At 41.4% G+C, this 23472-nt stretch overlaps 1 protein-coding gene across 3 annotated transcripts; it reads left to right on the top strand.

Annotated features, from left to right (window-relative positions):
- The first annotated feature begins 621 nt into the window (after positions 1-621).
- LOC117461460 (immunoglobulin-like domain-containing receptor 2) lies at positions 622-21900 on the top strand. Of its 3 annotated transcripts, none has more exons than XM_034103334.2 (10): positions 622-769; positions 3492-3878; positions 6510-6629; positions 10055-10111; positions 13134-13280; positions 13409-13576; positions 15544-15672; positions 16076-16418; positions 16942-17659; positions 18538-21900. In XM_034103334.2, the coding sequence occupies exons 1-10, from the start codon at positions 652-654 to the stop codon at positions 18574-18576; spliced, it is 2226 nt and encodes a 741-aa protein (XP_033959225.1). In that variant the 5' UTR covers positions 622-651; the 3' UTR covers positions 18577-21900. The 3 variants fall into 3 exon arrangements, with proteins under 3 accessions (XP_033959225.1, XP_033959233.1, XP_033959249.1); XM_034103342.2 differs by having other exon boundaries at positions 18541-21900; XM_034103358.2 differs by lacking the exon at positions 15544-15672.
- The last annotated feature ends 1572 nt before the right edge of the window (positions 21901-23472 follow it).

The raw sequence follows: 23472 nt of genomic DNA on the forward strand, positions 1-23472 counted from the left end.
TGATCACATGATGTAATTGATGGCAGGTGAAAACTAAAATATATTAGGCCTAGTGCCGGTTGAAGTATTATTTATTTATGTAATGTAGTGGATTCATTAAAGTCCTAACTTCTTTTATTACCCTCCCTCCATCACCGCCACTATCCATTGTCTGGAAAGAGCGTCTCTGCGGCGTGAAGTTACAGGGCGAGGCAGGCAACTAGTGCAGGGATCATTTGGACTTCAAAATAAAACGGTAAAATGTAACCTCAATAACATACAAGCAAGCAGCTGGATATTATTTTCATTGATGCCTAAAGTCTATTGACATAACCCACCTCATCTTTCAAACGATGCTAACACGTTTTTGGCTAGGACTCGTCTCTTGGCTATGTTGTTATTTTTAATATTTGCCATTTTGTTCCAATATTGGATGGGGATTGGTGGTACTGTGTAAAATGTCGCTGGGTAACATAAACTACACTGTTTTCTAGCAACTGAACTTGACAACATTATGTTCTCATTAACATTAACCGCCACAACGGAGCTTTTATTGTGGAAGCAGTGACCGGAAATCATGTTTTTATTTCACCAAGCTTCACGCTGGTCCCGTTATGTGCCAGTGACCGTTAGTTTGGAACTGTGTGTGTGAGCCAGAAGTATCGTCCGGGGATGAGAAGAAAGAGAAAAGAAGACGACGTTCTTCAGAAGACTGTTATAATATCCACCTGCAGGATTTGGAAAATGATTTTGGTGCCGAAGTGCTGGATTGTTATCGTTTGTCTGACAGGTAAGGACAGAGCAGACGATGGTATTCACTCTGCGTAAAGTGGTGTAACAGGTTGTTTAATAACTTTGTGCTCCCCATTGTACACTTTATACGCGTTATTCTTCCTGAGCACACTACTAACCTCTCCCAAAACGATAGTGTTTACACAGGAAATATTATAAAGTGAAGTTATAGTCTGCTAAATTCACGGTATGTTAGTAACGTTAGTGCTGCAGCAGACTCAGTCATGTGTGAATGAATGATCCAAAGCTTTTGGGGGTTGTGGATCAAGAGGTCTAACAGTAGTAAATGACAGTTGACCACTCAATTGAATTAGTCGAACCAAAAAATACACTCAATAAATATTAGTAAAATAATGAAACATATAGTAGATGCATTTAAAACACTTATTAATCCACATTTCAGTATTTTCGTATTAGTGAATTGATCAAATATATTATAGTTTTGGGCACATTGTTGAGTTAGCACTACACTTTGTACTACAGTAGCCAGGTAAAACACCAGAGTAGCTGGGCTCATTGCTGTGATTTTGGTAATGCCAAACATGATACTACTAAAATGATCATTACTGTAGTATCATGTTAAATTAAACAAAAGTTGTTTTTTGAATCTGTTTATCTCAATTAAGAGCAAAATCAAGTGTTACAAAAAATCTATCTCTTGAGCATTCTCAGCAAAGCTCCACTGTCCTACAACAACAGTACTTCTTTGCCCTCCTCCTGCTTTCATTTTCTCCTCTGGAGGTGGCTTCCTCTGAAAACTAATAACACCTGGATCGCCCCACAGCCTGTGCTCCAAGGAGACAAATCTCCTGGCTTTTTTTCTTCCAGTTCTCAGAATTTCGAAATGTTCACCCTGAGGAATTTCAGTTTTAGTCAGCTTGATTTGTCTTGGCCAGAATTGCTTTTTTTCCCGCAAAACAATTTGAACTTCCCCAGCCAACATATTACCTTTTGTCTTCATACGACTCACACAAGCCTATAACTGCATACTTACAGAACAACATTATTCTGGTAAGAAAAATAGGTCTATGTGTGAAGGTCACAAATCCTCAGAATGTAATTAACAGTAATGGCTACAGTTTTTCTTTAAATAAAAGCACAGCAACTAATGACCTATGACCTACACTACAAAATAAATCACTCATTCAGTCTCTGAAATGTCAAAAGTAGTGAAAAAGACCTTCAAAATGCTTGTTTTGTCCGATCAAGAGAGCACAAGTCAATATATATAGTTTTTTTTAAATGTAAGACAACAGAAAATCTAATAATGTAGATGACTTTTTCTGTCAATCAACGTATCAATCACTTGACAAATCGTTTCAGCACAGCTACAGTGTGTAACTCTGGTTAGTTCTTTGCAGTCCTTTTATTATCTAAAGTGTCATTATGTCCATTTGAAAAACAGCGAAGAAAGAATAGTCAAATGTTTGAAACCATGTGAGGGTGTTTAGTTAAGTTCACTTAGAAAGAAAACAGAAGTCTTTCATTAGGCCTGGTCTCTGGATTAAGTGAAGCAGCCCCTGTCTCATCCCTCACCTCATCCCTGTTCACTGGTCCAGTTCATACACACCTCCCACTGCTCAGCCTGAAATACACACACACCCTCAGCAGCATGCGCAGATGTTTCTGGGTGTGAGTGTGCGGGTGTGTTTACCTCACATGGCTCTACTGTGTTGCTGTTGAACTACCGGGCTCGAGTTCCTGGTCATCATGTGACCCAGAGTCAACTCAGCTCACAGTCAGACTTCACCAAGAAGAAGCAACCCAAACAGTTTCAAGAAGGCCATGTTTTCTTACACTTATCTTTCCAAACTGCAGGCTGACTCACTTCATTACAGCTAAACAATACAATGTTCACTGAATCTCATTTTGGAAAAGCTGCTTTCCATTATGCAATGAAGGGAGCGTTTGACTTGTTTAAAGTGATTACACAGGAACAGGTGTCTCCTTAAACCTCAACTCAGTATCTGAGTGTGTTGCTGTCTACTGTAATAGTCCTTAAATCCTCCTCATCCCTAGTTATTACTGAAACCTGTTTTGGCTTCCAGATCTGTGGTGTGTTTGTGTAAGTCGGAGGTTTTCAAAGTCTGGCACTGCAGCTCTCCAACAACCAATTGGCACCATTCAATCTAAGCAGAATTAGCTATTAGCAGATCCTGTTTGCAATGCACCCATGAGAGAGTTATCACTGGAATACTTGGATACTGATTTTTGTTTTTTAAAGAGATTCTAAGGCCAAGCTTCTTTCTTTACATTATGATCAGAGCGAGTGATATCGTCTGATAAATGTATACTGATCTATAAATATCTGCGTCATGTCTGCATTCAGCTCTGATTAAGGATCCGCAGATAAACACCTTTAAAAGCTATATAAGCCAGTGTTACATACAAAGTAATGTTAAGTTATTTTGCTAAGGGAATGCAAACAGAATGCTTACAATAGGCACGATAATATGTTAACACCACTACAGGAGAATCATCATGTTCTCTGCAGGTGGGTGGTACAAAATATGTGCAGAGTAAGTGTAACAAGCTAAGTTCTGCGATATCTGATATGGGCAAAAATACAAGATCTCGCAGATCTGAATATGACTGAGAAGAAGTGGAGCGCTTGAAGCTCAAATTGAACATACATTAAATGATTATTTAGCCTGTTTTTTAACCCACCCTTCTTTCACACTTTACTGATCCCTCTTCATTATCTCCTCATCCTCCCACAGGTGTCCTCCCTCCCCTCTGCTCGGGGGTCAATGTGTTTGTGCGAGACGAGAAGAGGTATGCCGTGTTGTTCCAGTCGGTGGTTCTGCCATGTCAGTACAACAGCGTGTCCACCCAGACCCCAGTGGTGCAGTGGGTCTTCAAGTCGTACTGTCGGGACCGCACCAGGGACTCCTTCAACTACCCCGACAGCCTGGGTGGAGGCCAGGGAGGTGGTGGGCTGACGAGTGGAGGCAGGGGGGTCGGCGGGGGGTACGAGACGGGGATCACCGCGGGCTACCTGGACTGTGCTGATAGCAGCCGGACGGTTCGTACTGTGGCCTCCATCTCTGGTTCCTCCATCACACTGTCGGAGTACTACAAGAACAGAGACATCTCCATCATCAGCAGTAAGATTTCTTCTAGCACTACCTCAGAAACGGTATCTCTGATGCCAATGATGAAAATAATCTTGAGTCACACAGAAGCTTTGTAGCCAGACCAACACTGTAATTGTGCTAGAGGCTGAATTTCAACTTTACATGGAGTTTTAGTTCATTGGATTTCATTTTGAAAGTTGTGCTGGGGAATTATTGAAGCTAAACACTGGGGACATGGCGGAAACAGACAGTCAAACATTTTTAGTTTTTGATTTATTTTCCTCACAATGTGCTTTACATAAGCAGAAACATGTAGTGAAAACACACAATATATAAAAAATCAAAGACATGACATAAGACATTAATGAATATAATAATAATATAAACCAAAGATGTTTAGTTTTTGAGTTGTCCATTTCACTTGGTGCAGAAAAGAAAAGCAGCCTCGTTTTTGCATTACTTTTGGTCTTATTTCTTCTGCTTCCAAGCCTAACACGTTTTATAAAACCGTGAGTCGAGCATTGGCCCGCTCTTCACACAGATTCCTAAATGTCAAACGTATGCTAAGAGAGATTCTGCACACATGTAGAGCAGGGTGAGAGAAGAGAGGCTTCACCGAACACTTTAAGAGCTTTCACAACAATAATGTTATATAACACAGAAACAATGAGTACATTCCCACAAGCAACAGTTTCTTTTTTACAATTCTTCAGTTTGGCACCAGAAGAAAAGAGTGCGTTGTTAGATGTTGGAAAAGGCAAGGATGGTTTTAAAAAGAACTCTCAAGGCTTGCAAAGAATCTCAGTATCTCAATAATAATCCTAAAAATGATCAACTAGAGCTTTACCTTTTTGAAAGTCTCAGAAATCACAATGTTCTGAATATGATCTGTTTACTATTGGGTACGCCCTGCAGTCATGAATAATTGTGAATGCCAGGACAGATGGCATTTATGACATGTTACATGCTCAATGGAAAAGAGTCAGACTATTGGCTCAAAAATGTGCTCATGCTAATAGAGTCAACGGTTTAACAAAATACGTCTCCTGTTTGCACCAGTTTACAGTTGATCCTCTGTAAGACTTTACAAGGATTCTCCTCCTCACTACTTCTACATTCCTTTATTGTCTTAAGGGATCATCTAAGGGACACTACTGTGCATGTACGTGTGTGTGTGTGTGTGTGTGTGTGTGTGTGTGTGTGTGTGTGTGTGTGTGTGTGTGTGTGTGTGTGTGTGTGTGTGTGTGTGTGTGTGTGTGTGTGTGTGTGTGTGTGTGTGTGTGTGTGTGTGTGTGTGTGTGTGTGTGTGTGTGTGTGTGTGTGTGTGTGCGTGCGTGTGCGTGTGTGTGCGTGTGTGTGTGTGTGTGTGTGTGTGTGTGAGGTAGCCAGCCTTGTTTGCAGGCCTCAGATTTATAGAGCTCTAACTCTAGCTGAATAATCAACCTTCTCTTCAGCAGCCAGGAACACAGACAAAAGAGATGGTTTGCACGCTGTCCTCTCATTCATCCTGACCTCTCACTCCTTCCCTCTGATGTACTTCAATGTCCCGCTTTTATTTTCACTCCATAGATCTCTCCACATCCCACCATCCACACAGTCATGTCTCTAGGAGTAAGGCTTTTCTTTGACTTTGTCCTTTCTGTTTTTCTGTCCCCTTCCACCTCCTGCCCTGAAACAGGTCAGCGCAGCAATGTTGTAAATAGACCAAACAGTGAAAGCTTTAACTATGTTCCCTTTAGAGACGCCCAGTCATCCAGCTCATGTAATCCTATTTGGGATCACAGGGAGGCTGGAGTCTATCCCAGCATGCACCAGGCTGTTAATAACATGGCTAACAGAGACCAACCCCCAACTTGGCTTTAATGGTCCCTTTGAAATAAAAAAAATGGAAGTCCAGCTGACTTGCATGTTTTTGGATTGAGTGATTATTCACTATAAGATCGTACGCTGAATGAGTGGAGGTGTTATTGTGTTACACGAGAGACAGGTCTCAGTGGTGTGGTCAGCCTCTCTCTCCTCTCCCTTCCTTGGACAGGAAAAGGAAGTTAATTATACAACCCTGTTTCCCGTCGGCTCTATTTACATGTCTGACCCCCTCACAATGGAGTCAGCAGCCCTATATTGTGTTGGATTATTTGCTGGATCATGGGGGAAACCGTTTTTGAATTGAATTTGAGGCTTTTAACACAAAATAGCATTTATTTAGAATATTTGCTAACATATAGAAATAAAAAACATGAAGGATGACTTGTGAAATGTAGTTTTTTGCATTCACTTGAGCTTCTACAAATGTACAGATCCCCATGAAAAAAACATATTTTATCTGTTTTTAACATATAGTAGGCATAATACAGAGATTGATTAAGCTTTCAAATCTGAATCTTGTATTTTATGTTTTAATATAAATAATGATATACCTTTTGGTGAACCAACATTCAGTGTTCAACTTTTGATTTAAGTTACTTAAACCCTGACTCTGTTATAACTTAAATACAGAATTCATCTACGTAAAATCTAGAGTTTAAGATGAAAAATCATTTTGTGTGGCAGGCATGAAAATGAGATCAAACTCAAACCATCCTCAAAGAAATATGTGTGCCAAGTTGTTGATTAATTATGTGTTGGAGGATTTTGTTTGACATCTTCCTTTTTCTCTTGCAGAGGCCGACCTGCGCATAGGGGAGGTCAAGTGGGGAGACAGTGGAGTTTACATCTGTAAAGTGGTGATATCTGATGATTTAGAGGGACAGAACGAAGCCTCCGTGGAGCTGCTGGTTCTTGGTAAGCTGCCACTATTTTCATTACATGGTTATTGTGAGGAGTTTGTGTTTGTAAAAAGCCTAAGAGCTCGGTCACATACATTTTCTGTGAATATTTCCTTTCATTGTCTTCCATTAAAGCTCACCAAAGCTTTGGTTTGGTGTAAACTCTGACAGATTGAATGTAACATATTGTGTCAGTATTCTTGTGGTGCCCCATCAGCTTGTTTTGTACAATATTAGACAACACTATTAGAATGAAGGACTTCATGCTGCAGTATCACTGACCAATCCTCTATATGTATTTAATCGTAGAATTGACTGTAAATTACATCTTTCTACCAACTGCTGCGAAATAAGAAGCCCTTTATTTACTGCCCTATTCATCACAGCCAGCACAATGCAGGCTCATTAATGAGCTGATTTACAACCAGCATGGACACTTCTTGGGCAATCATGCCTAGTGTGTAACCATAGTTACTGCTTTCACTCATACTGTATGTTGTGTGTGTGTGTGTGTGTGTGTGTGTGTGTGTGTGTGTGTGTGTGTGTGTGTGTGTGTGTGTGTGTGTGTGTGTGTGTGTGTGTGTGTGTGTGTGTGTGTGTGTGTGTGTGTGTGTGTGGTGTGTGTGTGTGTGTGTGTGTGTGTGTGTGTGTGTGTGTGTGTGTGTGTGTGTGTGCGCGTGTGTGTGTGTGTGTGTGTGTGTGTGTGTGTGTGTGTGTGTGTGTGTGTGTGTGTGTGTGTGTTCTATCCCATGTTTTTAAAGTATCTACAGTGTGTTTTATCTTGAAAGTGTTGTAACTGCGTTAATGGTACCATAGCAACATCTGAGAGTCTATGTGGCTCTTGTTGCTTTATTTCACCCGGAGGCTGAACTTTTGTTTGGCTGGCAGCACTCAGAGACCTATGTGTATGCTCAAGACACCTACACACACACACACACACACACACACACACACACACACACACACACACACACACACACACACACACACACACACACACACACACACACACACACACACACACACACACACAAAGCTCGATGGACAGTGAGCTTTTACAGTTTGCATCGACTTAAGTGCATTCTGTTAAATGTTGGGTATGGCCTTGATAATATGTTACAGAAAATGCTACAGGCGCACAAAGATGACATCATCTTCATCCTCTGCAGTCCTTAACTATCCCAAGAGACCCTAAATCTACCACAATCTCCAATTGTTGTTTTTCCTTGTCTTGGTGTGGCTAATATGGCATGGAAGGCACTTCTTGTGTTCCCATAGCAACAGTTGAGGCCGGCGCGACTGGCATTGGGGGGGTCTTTTGTCTTTTTAGAAAAAGGCTTCACAGCAAAGAAGAGAGGGAAGATTTAATGACGTGGAGGAGGGACGGCAGTGATACAAAAGATAGAGGGTGACTCCATGTGAGACACTCGACTGATGGACTGAGGACTCTGATAAAGAAAAGGAAGGATTCTGCCTCCCTCCGTCCTCCGTTTTGACTCCCATTGTGGCTTACAAAGCTCAGAAGCTAATGCTAATCAAACAAAACTTTGATTGGACAATCAAATATTAATCAGGCAGGTTATTTACAATGTCCAAAGTGTTTAGCTTTTCAGTATACGTCCTCTCTGTAGAGCTCATTTCCATGGAGGAGTGTTACATGGAGCCACATGGAGAAAACGATTTGAAAGTACATCTTGGTAAATCACCAGCCTGCAGGCAAAGTCATGTGATTGGGACCTCCACCAGTAATCTGCCTTCAAGACAGCAGACTTTTGTATGCTGTCTTGAAGGCAGCTTACTGGTACAGATACTGGTACAGATGCATTCAAAACTAGAGGAGGCTTAAAGTATTTAGTGCACATGGAAGCACTTAGTTGTTTGAATTCATGTCATGATTCAGCTGCTCTGGATAATCTTAAGAGGTTTCTTTCTGTTTTCAAATCCAGCAAAGAACATGTTTAGCCTTCCAGAAAGATACTAAGTGAGGTATGTGTCAGGTCACAATGGTTCAGCCTGCTCTCTGTGTCTCCAGTCCTTCTTTCTCGCGCTCGGCACTCCTCTCCTCTCTGCGCCAATCAGCAAATTAACAGTAAAACACCAGTATCTGCTCACAACACACTCAACCTCTTTTTCCCTTTCTCAAAGCACTGCTCACATGGACAGATGCACACAAACAAAGCGCACTCATGCACATTTTTGTACCAGCTTGTGACACGCTGCCCCCTTATCTGTTAATGTTTCATTCAGAAGTGCTGACCTTGTGTGGGGTCTCTTAAAGCTTTGTTAAAATAAAAAGAATATTAAGGGGAAACACAAAATACCAGGAACAACCACGGGCAGCTGGTGAGGGCAGTCGTGTTTCTCTTTTCTTTTTGTAAAACACATTCATGTATAGAAGTCAATCAATTTTGACTCCCACAAACACCAGATGTAAACCTTTAAGTCTTTTAAAAGAATAAATCCACTGTATATGCAACAATTAAGATTGAAAGCCAATTCATCAGCCATAACACATATTGCAATATACACTACAAGATATCTAGAAATGTTCTTTTCTTAACTTTTAGTTCTGTTAGTCATTGGTATATGGCATAGTACATGTTATTGTTTATGTGTTTAAATACTGGAGGCAGACCCAAATACATAAATCCAGTAAAACATTTATTAATAAATCCAGGATAAAAACGTAGGATATAATCAAAAGATTCTTTATGAACTTGCTCCCAGTGTTTTTTGTTCTGCTGCCTTTGTTTCCTTCCAGTGTCTCAAACTGGAAACAGAAACACCTCTGTTTGGTTGCTGTTGAAAGAACTGAGGTATAAAGTTGAAAACGAAAATGTGTGAGGCAAGGCGAGTCATGTAGAGACGTAACTTCTGGTGGATAGTTGGCTTATTGCCACTTTTCTCAATTTATAAGTGCATTTGATTTGTCAAATTAAAGAAAGCTTAAAAATTATGAGAAATAATAGGCTTACTGTGCCCCAGGTCACATCTAGTAGCCTCTACACTCTTCACTGGTCAGAAAGACAGAAATAATGTCAGCAACAAAGTGTTAGTCTGTTTGCTGGATCTTTACTTTTGCAGCTCTGCATAAAGCATACTCACAGCTCCTGCCTATTTGTTGTCTTTATGAGATTGATCAATGTTCCAGTCTGTCTTCTCAGCAGAGGCCTAACCTTACACAATGTGTTATCAGAATTCAGATGATCAATCTGCTCATCAGTTGCTCTGATCTGGAGACGTTCTGGAACAAGACCAGAATGTCCTCTTGTGCATGCTGCTGTTGACCTGCAAACTGTCATCTTTCACTCTATTTTCCTCTCTGTTTGTGTCTTGCTTTTCTCATCATGCATGCTGCAACAACTTTCTATGAATCAATCATTTATATCCACCCCATCTCTTCTTCTCTCCTGTTGTCACCTCTGCTCTGTCCCTATCCAGGTTTCTCAGCTGTGCCTGAAGATCTCCTGCCAGAATTTGATTTGAAGATTATGCCAGGTAGGGGCATAATGTATTCTTCCCCTTACCTGGTTTCTATCAATAATACTAACCCTACTTACTGCTCTAACTAGGGATGTAGGAGCTATTTGGATTGTGGCGGTCTTTGGGATGGAGTTTTTCCACACTGTATTCGAAACTTAAAGCTCACCTATTATGCTATATTTGAACAATATATTGTAGGGCCATATCATATCACAAAACTTGTCACTGAAGTGTTTTTCTCAAAATAGCAAACAGATCACCCATTCTAGCCATGCCTCATACCCCTATATTTCAGCCCTGTTACTAAAGTGCTGATCAGAGGTCGCGTTAACCGAATATTTTCCGTCTATGACGGATTTCGTCATTTTGACAGATTAGAATAAACTCAGAACGGCGCCAAAGTTTCCCCGCAGCGAGGCTCCGGTGTTATGCCGTGTTATGCATGCCCTCCAAAAAGGAAATGATACCGTTTCCAAACCTAACTTTGCCGTACAAATCATTGAAATGTCTGTGAGTTTTTGCTTTACGCTGTGCGCGATCCCGCGAGGTAGAGTGGGCATGCATAACACGGCGCACCCCTGGTCTAGCGCAACCTCTGGTGCTGATACTGGGTCTATAGCTTTAAATGTCGCCGAGCTGCTGTGGCCACGCCCCTATGGAGTGCCATGCAAGCAGTGAGCTCTCCTCTGTGAAGAGAAGACTGTATACCAGCAGAAACTCAGCTAAACGCTGCCGTGATTAAACGCCAAGTATGTTCCAAACCACATCAAGGATTATTTCTGAAACAGTATGGAGCTCGAACGCTTTCTCTCTTGCAGGTTTACCATAAGGACAGTACCTTTTTATATCCGGATTTTTTACACAAATTGTCTCAAGTACAGCGTTAGCTCTGAGTGTTAGCGATGCTTGCTAATGTAAACAAAGACCATATTACTTCCAAAACACGTTGCGCATATTTTTTTCTGATAGGGGACGATAGGTTGAGTGGAACGTTGCCAGGAGTTCAACGTAAAGCCAGCCCACATTTTAGTAATGTCGTCATGACCGCAGCAAATCTGGATCAGCTCCATTGTTCCCCCGTTTTTAGAGATGTGGGTAAGGAGGAAAAGAGAGAGGGTTGTATTTGCTGACACTTGTGAGTTTCCTCACACACCGGGGACACACGTTAAAAAGACATCAAAAAGTGCATTTTGCATAGGTGACCTTTAAAGAAGACTGGGCTCTGATCTGATAAAGAGAAGCAAACACATTTTCCACCATGTTTAATGTTCCTATGCTAACGTTTTGATACTGTCTAACCTATTCCCTTCTTGCATCACTAAACAATACAACATGTGTGTGTGAATCAGCTATAATGAGGCTTTGACAGAGTTGAGTTTGGAGTCATTTTTGACCCAACAGTCAAATCCACACCGTCAGATAATGTCTGTCTGTCGCTCCCACCACGATGAGCTGTGCTGCAAAACAGCTATTATGGTCATTATAGTTATTTATGGGTGTGGTTGGCATGTCATCCCACATCATTTGGACACTACCCACTTAAACAGTGATCAAGAAGGAAGGAGGTTTGTTTATGTCCCATCACAAATTCCTATAATACACATTTTATTATCACAGAGTTTGTGGGGAGTTGCTAAATGAATGGATGAATTGTGTGGAAGTCACTCCCAAAATGACCTGACATGAGTCACTAAGCCAGAATGGTTACTCCAAGCTTATCTCTGCTCTGAGTGAGCATTAGTATGTGGTGTTGTCCTCATCCAATCCCACAGTGCTCAGAAATGTGTGTGTGTGTGTGTGTGTGTGTGTGTGTGTGTGTGTGTGTGTGTGTGTGTGTGTGTGTGTGTGTGTGTGTGTGTGTGTGTGTGTGTGTGTGTGTGTGTGTGTGTGTGTGTGTGTGTGTGTGTGTGTGTGTGTGTGTGTGTGTGTGTGTGTGTGTGTGTGTGTGTGTGTGTGTGTATGGGTCATAGTTGTTGCAAATGAGATCACATAACAATCATCCAAAGCTGTATAAACTGTCCTGTTCCTTCCTCTGGTTCCTCTCTGTGTGTGTGTGTGTGTGTGTGTGTGTGTGTGTGTGTGTGTGTGTGTGTGTGTGTGTGTGTGTGTGTGTGTGTGTGTGTGTGTGTGTGTGTGTGTGTGTGTGTGTGTGTGTGTGTGTGTGTGTGTGTGTGTGTGTGTGTGTGTCTTTTTAGAGACATTGTCGTCCTTGGTTTTGCATTGTTAAAGATTTCCTTATCTGCCCTCTCCTTCCCTTTCCTCTGCTTTGTCCCTGTCGACAGACACATGTAGGTTATCTGTTGTACTTGCTGTGTAACTCACTCCAGCACTTGACTTCTCAAACACTAAAATGTGTTAACTCATATCCTGGTTAGGATTACATTTGTTCAGATATTATTGTATCAAGAGTAAGAGAATAATTACAAACTATCTATCTGTCTCTCCCTTGTGTATTGTCCCATTCCAACATCCTATATATCACAGTAAAGGAACCAGTTATACCATTTAATTGGGCCTTCAAATGCCTTACATGCATTCAGGAAGAAATATGTTTAAACAGTTTTGTGTGGATACAATCTTGGTTAAGAACTTGGTTACCCTCTCTGGTTATCACAGAAATGTAGTACACTGGTAACACTAGCTACCAGAGGGTGAGGGATTGTAAAAAGGTTTATTTAGAATATATAATATTGCTGTTGACATTCAACACATTCATTTACATTTTCCCTTTGAATGACTTGCAATTAAGTAACATTGAAACATAGAAAACAATACTCCCAAAAATATTCACCATTTACAGCTCTTGAGGATCACTATTGCATATTACAAAACAATACATATATATTTTTTAGTTTTGCTCCAGAGGAAGCTGTTTAAATTCTCAAAAATAAACTCAAGGAAAGTCACTGCTGATTAGCTTCTGTTAGCATGACACAGACCAATATCTGATCAAACTGTCTGTGGTGGAGTTGCATTGTGTTGCATCCTGTTTTTAAATATCTTGTATCTTAATATTCTGTGTTGTGTGTCCTTGCAGAGTGGGTGTTTGTGACGGCGGTGGCGCTGGGCAGTCTCCTCTTCCTGCTGTTGGTCGGGGTTTGTTGGTGTCAGTGTTGTCCTCACTCCTGCTGCTGCTACGTCAGCTGCTGGTGCTGCCCCGACACGTGCTGCTGCCCAAGACACCGTCAGTAATACACACACACACACACACACACACACACACACACACAATCATATGCTGGTGCAAACGTGAATTGCAATACAAATATTGGAAAGATGTTTTTATGTGAACGCCATTGTTTGTTTTTGTAGTATATGAGGCAGGTAAGGGTATAAAGACGGGCACCTCCACCCCTCAGATGCCTGCCTACCCTCCATACTTTGTCACTGGTGTCCCGACGATGGTCCCAATCGCACCCCCTTCTCTGGTGGACAAGATGTCCTCTGTCCCCCCTTCGGATGGCAGCGTTCTTACAACAAGTGAGGGCTTTCTCTTTATTAGCGAGTGAATCTGTGTTTTTACTATTATTACAATGCCTTATTACTGTTGTCTTTATGGATTTGCTTGGTTTAGATCAGGGGTGCCCACTCTTTTTTGGCTGGTGAGCTACCTTTGAAATGACCAGCTCACCGAGGTCTACCAACCAAAAATAAAATCCCAAATTGCAAGGGTTGCTGAATAACACGTTTTATTTATACATGGGATAACTACAATAGGGCTGCAACAAACGACTAATTTGATAATCGATTAATCTATCGATTAATGAAACGATGAATCGACTATTCGGACAATTACTGTATGCCTTGCACAATTTCTCAAGCGCTCTTATTTAGCCATCAACTTTTAGATTTAGTTTGAGGTTGTTTTAGGCATGTGGAAGTTAGCAATGAAGACAATAAAGATGAATACTTGATTCAAAAATACATATATTATTAAATTAACTTAACAAATTGTGAACAAAATTAACATTGCTTTTTATTTAAATTAAATAAATTGTTTGTTTGTTTGTAGCCTTTATTTAACCAGGTGAAATCCCCTTGAGATCAAAAGATCTCTTTTTCAACCTGCGAAAAAAAAAAAAAAAATTCACATCAAAAGAAACAACAATGTTTTAACAAATCGTATTAAATAATCTGATGACAGAACTGTAAACAGAATAGCTGAAACTTTAACAAAATAAAGAGTAACTCAGTTACCTCTAATCATTAACCCATGTTTGTATAATTGTGTTAACTCCGTGTGTTGCTGCTCGCATACATAATAAGACCTGACGTGGAAACGTTACTCGTGGATGGGGCTACAGAGCTACTAGAAAGACAGTCGAACCCGGTGCATTTCTCCGTCTGAATGTGGTGCACTTTTGCTAAATGTTTCGACAGATTGCCTTACCGCCCTCACATGCTAAACACTCTTGGCAAGGAGCATTGTCCACATCGAGACGGGTAACATTTAACCACACCTTGGAGCGCTTTTCTCCGCCATCTCCTTCGTGTGTTGCTGCATGTAGCAGCTGCGTGTGTAAACTGCCCCGCCCCCTTCGCACACAGACGGGAGAGAGATCTCGTCTGGATTGGAAAGGTCGAAAATACACCGACCATAGACGCATTTGTTTGTCTTTTTGCATGTTAGAAACGAGTTGGCGACACTAAGGCTGCGAGATAATGTTTGTGTAGCAATAATACATGACCTTTCTCTTTCTCAACTGGCTACTCGGAGGGAAGTCGCTGTCATATGCCTTGTGAACACTCCGATAATGCCTCCACGTTACCTTTCTTTGGCAGAGCGATGCTTACTTTACAAATAAGGCAAATAACCTTTGAATTCTGGGTGGAAGTGGTATGTCTTTAGCTTTTTGCTCGGTCCCGCACTCATTTTGTTGTTTGTCTCTTGTTAGTCACTTTAACTTAATTTGAGTTTTCCCGGCACTTGACTAATTTTGTATCGCTTTACATTCTGGGTTAACAGACTGGAAAGCGATAGGTTGCTTTTTCTGTCAATCAAGTAAACTCCTGAATTAAGTGGCAGGGAGGCCAAGGGAGGAGGGATCCAAACCTATTTTGTCTATTTTAACAGAGCTGGATTTTTTTTTTTTATGAATGACTCGCGATCTACCAGCATTGCCCCCGCGGTCGACCGGTCGACCGCGGGGGCACCTCTGGTTTAGATCAATTCATAAGATAAACTTCATATAAAATGGATGCCTTTCTATACAAGTGTTATGAGGAATGTTCCCTCCTGTTCTTATTTTATTGTGAGAATGTTGTAACTTGTGTGTGTTCTTATATGACTACATATTAACAATTGTACTCTCTAATTATGGCCAGAAACAATTGTAGTAGAATACAAATGTTGAAATAGATAACAAGCACAAGTACTACAGTTACCCTCAATCCACAACAAACACATGCAAAGACAGTTTCTCCATGCTGATGGTGTGTATCTGTAGTTCCGATGCACGCTGTCGGGTTTCCCTACCGCGGGCCTTCACCTCAGGATCAGGAATCTCTCAGGGTGCTTCAGTATGTAGAGAAACAACTGGCTCACTTCCACCCTGCCAGGTCCATCAGCCCCCAGTGTAAGCTCCATAAAGCCGTCTCTGGATTTTCTCTCTGACCATGTGGACTGCATCTTCTTTAGCATGGCGAGGCACTCAATAGAAAATGCATGCTACACTATCTCTACTGTCAGTATTGTGTTTTTTTTTTTTTAAAGCTTGCTTTGGCATGCCTCTCTGCACAAGCACTTGCTTATTCAATTTCCTGTAGTTCAGATATGTATATTTGCTTGCTTGCATGCCTACTCACCTGAAGAATGTTTAAACTACCCTTTCCAACAGGTAGTGTAATCGCTTGCAGATCCAAATCTGTCTTTCTTCTATTGCAATATCTTGTGATTGCCTTGCTTCCCTTAAAAAGTAATTTTATGTTTAATACTATTACAAATAATCCATTTAAATATGTTTACTTTGACCTGACCAGCCTGTGGCCTGTCTGAGCTGAGCTCCCTCCACGAGGGAGACAGCGGCTTCCGCCAAACATACCGGAACGTCCAGAAGAAAGCTCTCCCCGCCATCCCGGACCACGACCCTCAGCCTGAGCCCCAGCGCTACCGTGACAACCGCAGCCCAGAGCCGCAGCGTTACCGTGACAACCCCTCCTCACCCCAAAGACATCGTGATGACCCCGACGCAGAGCCCCGACGCTGCCAGGAAGAGTCTCTCCCCCCGCGGCGGTACAGCGACGACCCCCCCCCCTCACAGTCACGCAGGCCCGGCCGACATCAACGGCAACAGGATCATAGCGAGGGAGACCACCACAACAGGTACAGATATGTGTAGACACATGTCTGTGAGCATTTAAAGTAAACTAACTTTACTTTAGAAGCCAGGCTTATTTGTTTTAACAAGACACTGCTTTGTTTGCTATTTGTGTCAGAGCTGAATGATGGTGACCTAGACAGGAGAGAAAGATGTTAGACTTGTAGAGTCAGATTTTATTGGACTTTGATGGTGATTATTTTAAATTAAGTGTTTGTCCTGCCAAAAATACACAATCAGTGACTCCGTTATTTGAATACACGGCATTCTCCGGGGGAAACTGAGCTGGGAATATCAAGCTAATTTGATCCTTTAACGGATTACAGAAAATGTGTTCCTGTATACAGAACATGGTGTTTAAGCTTTGAGGGTTACTGTTTAAAGCCAACTGTAACCTATTTACGTAAGCAGTGTAAAAACAGATTATTTATATATATACACAATATTTAAAAGCTTGCTGACCTTCTCTTTATCTTTTTTTCCCATGTCACCACTCTCCCCCTGTCGGCCTCTTGTTGTTTTTTGCAGGTGGAACCCACGTTCAGAGCATCTACACAGAAAGTCATACCGTACTGCGGGACGGACCGGCTCTCTGGATGAGCTGGAGGAGTTTGCTGCAGGTTACAAGCACAAAGAAGGAAGGGGGGAACAGAAAAGGGAAGACAGCCGAAGAGACTATGAGATGGAGCTTCAGGAGTTCAGTCGATATCCTTCCTATCGTAACGGTCCACCGCAGCATTATCACAATGAAGAAAATGAGTTTGGAGACAACAGTGATCCTGAAGAGAACCACAGACGACACATAAGCCCACTCCAGTCGCCCAAGGAGAGGAGGGGTACCTGGGACAGCGAGCGTCCTGCCCCACCTCCTCCCAGAGTCAGTCCTCCATCGACCTCTTCTCAAGAGAAGGACTACGATAGCACGTTCCTGAACAACCTGCTGGACCGTAAGACTCAGCTGCGAGGGGTCAGCCAGGGGAAGGGTGGGGCCCGGGGGGAGGAGGATTCAGACACACCCTCCAAAGGTAGCTCGAAAAAGAGCAGCGGGGACTCCAGTCGACACTGCAGCCGCTCGCCCAGTAACAGGCCTGAGGCAGATTCACTGTCTCCTTGCTCAGACACAGAGAGAAGCAGGACTGAGAAGCCGTCCCCGCGCCCCCCGCCGTTGAACCCTCGCCCCTCTCAGTCTCCGGCTAACTCGCTGCCGGGCCACAGAGAGGAGCCCAGAGACAAGACCCGGAAAACGGTGTGTTACATAAAGCCTTCTATTATGAGTGTGAGGGGGGGTAGGCTAGCATCTTTTCTGGTTATTGCAAACTATTATTTCTAGGTGTGTTATTGATGAAAATGTTAACACTAGGCTAACAGAAAAGTGTGTAACACTCAATGTTGTATTTCCAAAACCTGCTTTCTGTTCGGAGGAAAGAGGGGTTACATTTAGTACCTGTACAATACAGCCAGGTGGCAAAAGGTCACAGCATGGGGGATAGAACTCTCTGATGGTTTAAGGACGATATAAAGAAGACATTATATATGTCAGACATGTAAAGTAAGTGTTGTTGTTGTTGTTGTACCTTTGACAGGTCAGGTTCAGATGCTACCACAGTGAAAACTAGGTAGAATACTCTGTTCTGTATCCCACTACTTTCAATAACAATCATAACTGGTTGTCTCCATGCTGACAAACCTGGGTCAAAATGATGTTCAACGTCAAATACACTGTGTACAAAAGATATAATGGCTTTAAGGGGCCACAACCAAATCTTTCCACAATTACAAAAACAGTTGAATTGAAGTTTGTCCCAGGTTCACCATAATAATGCTGTTTGGCTAATGTTTACTTTTTTTACGCTGAAATCTAATCGGAGAGGGGTGTAGTACGGCTTTGGAGGCCAATCCTCCTGCGACCAAAACGTTGCCAATCAGCAAACTGATGACCTTTGTTGCATGTAAAACACATGAAAATGCCTCCCAGCATTAAATACAATAAATACATTTGGTGGCTCGCCGCATATCACCGCTCCCCGATAGACATTTTGCAATTACTCATTCCATTGAAAATGTCATGTTCATATTTAGTTGTGAACTCTCTGCTCTTGTGTTAATCTCTGTCTCTGTCCTCAGCAGGGCACTCTTCTCAGCCGGGACTCCCTCATCGTCTGACGGACTGAGAGCCACACAAGCTGAATGCTCAGCACAGACTCTACGGGAGCCGCGTGTCAGCTGATGGGAGACAGAAATTATTTGGATTGCATAAAAAATGCAAATGACAGTGAGGGAAAGCTGGATCAGCACTGGTAAATGAACGAATGGACAACAGACACACTTTTACCATGGGGACGGTCACTGGGATTTCTGCCTGTGACGTCGCTGAATGATGAAGTCATCACCGTTCAGTTTGTGTCACCGGCTGCCTCATATACATCTCAGCTGAGCTAACATTGTACACATGCAGGCCGGGGGTATGACCTGGACTGTCCGTCCCTGCAGGACGCTGTTGGTCTCCTGCCGTCCCTTTAGAGAAGACTTGCTTTACGCTCCTGCACAATGACTGCATTCATTTCCACTTGATGAGCTATCGCCTTTAAATAAGCCCAGTTGTAGAAAAAGGGTTTATGACAACAGCATTATTGTAAAGGACCTACTGCAGCTTCAGCTGAGTGACAACACACACTGTCATTCACTAACATGTCCAGGAACTACAGCATCTAACTCAATGTATTTTAATGTTATGTTAACTAAAAGTGGAAGTTGTAACTAATACCAAAGGCTTATATCCTGTGTATCTACAGAGTGGCTCCGGAGACTAATGTAAAAACCTCAAAGAAGCATTTGAGTTTGTTCTATTAATGCTAAAGACATGATGGGAGTTGCTAAGCAACAAACAGCAGACAGACACAGTTAGCATCTACCAGGGGGGTATACTGCGAAGCAGGATTTTCGCTTAGCCGGCTAAATTCAGGGAAAACTCCGGCTTTCCGGTCATCCGAAGCTGGTTCTCTTTTTAGCAGGCTAGATCTCCATGGTAATATATGCTAAGCAGCTAACCTGGTCGGGACCAGGTTAGGTTGCAGGCTAAGAGCTCAACTCAGTGAAAGCACCGCCTGCTGACCAATCAGAGCTCAGTGTGCGGAGTTTAAAGCGATCAAGTCATATTACAGGAGAAAGGAAATACAGAAAAACTACCGTTGCAGGAAAGACTGCCGGCAAAAATCACCGACTGTGTGAACGTGAACATTAATAGAATATCACCTCCCATCTTCAGAGCAATCTGACTATTATAACATTAGCGTTAAGAAAGCTTACTTAAATATCGGCCACAACAAGTAACCGGATCAGAGTACATTAAGTACAGTCCGCGGCATATCACTTCATAATGTATCATATATCTCCTTATCTGAGTCAGCTGAGCCGTATCTGGCCGTGCAACACTCAGTGTCACAGACTGTATGCAGAAGTATTATTTTAAGCAACACATAAGTTGACGAAACACTCGAGACAAATGTAATTAAAGTCAGATCGTGTCTTAGACGGGGCAGTGATATCATAAACCTGTTAATGTACGCATTCAAACACTTTTTCTGTTACCAGCTGTATTCACCTTGCAGGTGCAGCTATGTGGCTTTGATCCTGGATAAAGTGTTTAAGTCATGGATGTTTAAAGTTTAACTTCTTCATTTTTGACTAGTATTAAAGTTCACTTTTCATTCAGGAAGTATGACGCTGTGCTGTCAGTACGCTTCTCCATGTTTGTGATTGGTCGAATGCTCCAGATACCACCCCTTTCATGTGAACGCGCACTTAACTAGATAGGACACGGCTGGCTTGAGCGATCCACTTGATAACCAGCGTCGTAGTACAGTTTAGCGAGAGCGCGTATGTTTTGGATTAGGCCAACCGGCTAACTCAAACATATCCAGGTTAGGTTGAACCAGCTTCGTAGCATAGGCCCCTGGTGAACACAGTGGAGAACTTATCAGCTAAAGAGCCAGGTATTTCTCAGAGTTAAAGGAGAGTGAATATTGAACTTAAATTGATGAGCTGGACACAAATACTAGACCAAATATCTTATCATGTTGCTCTGTGTCTGCTGGATGTGTACATAGCAAATCAACACTAAAGAATTTGCCATAACTACTTCATAATTGGATGATATGCCAGTACAGCTTCATTTATGGCCCCCATGTGGCCAAGATATTAATAATGTTTCCTAATTATTCACAGGGTTTCCCTCAGATTCTTATAAACTCTTATAATGCATTTCATTCATTCTGCAACACAAGGCTTTAATTGGTGGTAAAATGCCCAACATTGCAATTTGAAATGTAAAAATACTTTATTTTTAAAATAATTTACTGAACGCCTTTTACGTTAACCTCTAGGTATTATAGACTAGGCGCTTTGTATTTAATGCAGGAAATGTTTTAAACACTACACACTGGTAATCAAGGCAGTGTTATCCAACATGCAGAGTTGTTGTTAAGTTGCTTTGACATTTAATAACAAGTGGCATTCAAAAGAGTCTTTAATCTATTTTGCCATAAACTGTAGGAATCATGAATGCAAATTAGATGGTTTAATGTCACAATGTAACATTTACCAGCTAAACATCCATAACATTTTTATTTCTGTACATTTGAAAAAAGTTTTCAAAGCAACAGAAACAGGTCTGAAGAGGCCAAACAACGGGAGTGCCAGTCGCAGTCTTAAGTTCTTGACATGAAGCACAGAGATCACTAAAAAGTACTAAATGAATCCGGTTAACCTGTACTAAACCTGCTGACTGAACCATGTCTACCCAGCAGTTGCCTGCAGGTTATTAAGTTAAATCATTACTCATGAGGCACCTTGTATTAAAACTGGCTGAGTTGCACAAAGTAGCTATTTTTCCAAGGAACTAAAACCTGATTAAATGTTTTGTTTAAACCTTAAAGGCATTGCAGTCCCACCTGCCTTTTAAAATATGTTTGTACTACAGCAAATTGGACGTACTTATGTGTGCTGTGATATGGTCATTGTAATTTGAAAATAATAATGTTTGTTTAAACTTTCCAGTGCGACTGTGTACATAACATGAAGTGCCGCGGCTTGATAAGTGTAATTGAGCCTTTTCTCATCAACAGACACACTCACAAGCATGCATGTACAAAACACACAGTAGCACTTATGTTGTTCCAACATTACACCGAACAGTATTTCTTTATTTCTGCCTCTGTGTCTAAAACAGGTGTTTACGTTTTCTTCCATCGTGTTTTCTACTGTCTGGTACTGACGTGCGTGTGTTTGTGCGTGTGTGTTTGTGCGTGTTTGTGCGTGTGTGTGTGTGTGTGTGTGTGTGTGTGTGTGTGTGTGATGACTCTTTACTTTTCTGTAAAGGAGACAATGTGTAATTGAGTATGACTCATGTCTTTGTTCATTGTTGAAATCGCAGACGGCCTGTCTTTTTCACAATGGTTTTGTCTTCCACATAAACAATATGTTATGAAACTTTTGTGTATTAAGTCATTTTTTATTGGCATAACAAAAACTTAAAAACAATTGTTTATCTCGGTAAATAGGTTGAGCAGAAATAATGGATCTGTTCAACTGCTTAAGTTCAAGATATGAATGTTTATTGAAGTACAACCATTTATTGTACTTCTTTAGTATTTCTAATAATAGTTGCTTTGTAGTTATTATGAACTTCAAAATGTAAATTCCTAACAATATATAACATAAAATCTGCCTTATTTTAATCAACAAAAAACAGAAATCAACTTTTCTCGAGCTATACGAATGTAATGGGGTTTTAAATTAAGGTTTTATAAAAGAAACATTTGAAATTCAAATGAACTAAATTGGTGACAACATTCTTTTACTGGACATCTTCATTTGCTAATAATACTAATCGACTTCTACCTGATATTAACTGAAGAGCAGGACTACTTTTAATTTAGTGCTTTTACTTAGTTGTAGACAATGTTTCTTCTACCACTCCATGGATGATTAGATAATAAAACACTGCACAAAATGATATTTCCATGACACGCACAGAAACAGACTTTTGGTTTTGTGTTTGTCCTGTGAGAGAGAGACGTGGGTTTGATGATGTATGTTTGTGATGGGAGAGATTGGTTAAGACGGCGACCACTCACAGCTGGAGAGTATGTCAGGAATGTTGTTGAGAAACTTCCTCCTTTACAGAGACATTAGCAGGGAAATGACATCACCATTCACCGTGCAGTAGCAGGATTGTTTTTATATGTGCTCCGCTTGCTGGTTTAAGTTAGACCGGAATGTTGCATACCAACCAGAATTTAGCAAAACCTTTCAAATAAAACATGATGGCATTTGGTTGGCTGCTTTTAATAAATAACACCTATGATGTTACTTATGTACGCTCATTAAGTCATAAACATATATGCATATAGAAAAATGCTCAGGATTTGAAAACAACTTAAATAGAGTGGAATCGTACTCTGATGTTTTAATGTGATATAAGTGGCTATACCAAACCATAGAAATATGCAGCAGACACAAGTACAAGAGTAATTTATCATGCAGAATTGTATGTGTGTAATGTGTATATATATATATATATATATATATATAGATTGAGTGGGGAAGTTCATGAGATCTTTCTAGAGGGTTATCAAGAATAACGTGTATCCAATGACCTTTTCCCCCTCTGTCTGTGTATTCTCTTGTTCCGATTAACCCAGCCAAATCTTTTTTCTTGTTTTGTATCTATATCTACGCCGGGAACCGGAGTCGAGGCTGATCCTCTTGCTGTAGTCCTGTGTCTTGGATCCTCTATCCCGAGTTCTGGATTAAGTCGTGGACTTCGGGTCGTGGCTGAACCTGTCTCTGCGGTCCTGCCTTTGGACTCGCCATGCTGCCTCCCTGATGGCTTCCACAGGATTGTAGCTGACATCCTCGTGGATTCATCTTCTTATTACAGACACATGCATTTCCTAACATTCGGTCTATATGCTGTAAAATGTATTATCTCTTCGATGTACACACGGCATCTATTGCACGTCTGTCCGTCCTAGGAGAGGGATCCCTCCTCTGTTGCTC

Source organism: Pseudochaenichthys georgianus, chromosome 3 (genome assembly GCF_902827115.2).
Source record: "Pseudochaenichthys georgianus chromosome 3, fPseGeo1.2, whole genome shotgun sequence".
Classification (NCBI taxonomy): domain Eukaryota; kingdom Metazoa; phylum Chordata; class Actinopteri; order Perciformes; family Channichthyidae; genus Pseudochaenichthys; species Pseudochaenichthys georgianus.

What these genes read in the sequence shown, in the direction of transcription:
- LOC117461460 (XM_034103334.2), top strand. Translation starts at nt 652, where the DNA reads ATGAGAAGAAAGAGAAAAGAAGACGACGTTCTTCAGAAGACTGTTATA. An exon ending in AGACATCTCCATCATCAGCA is followed by an intron (nt 3,879 to 6,509) that starts GTAAGATTTCTT and finishes TTTCTCTTGCAG; the next exon opens with AGGCCGACCTGCGCATAGGG. An exon ending in GTGCTGCTGCCCAAGACACC is followed by an intron (nt 13,281 to 13,408) that starts GTCAGTAATACA and finishes TTGTTTTTGTAG; the next exon opens with TATATGAGGCAGGTAAGGGT.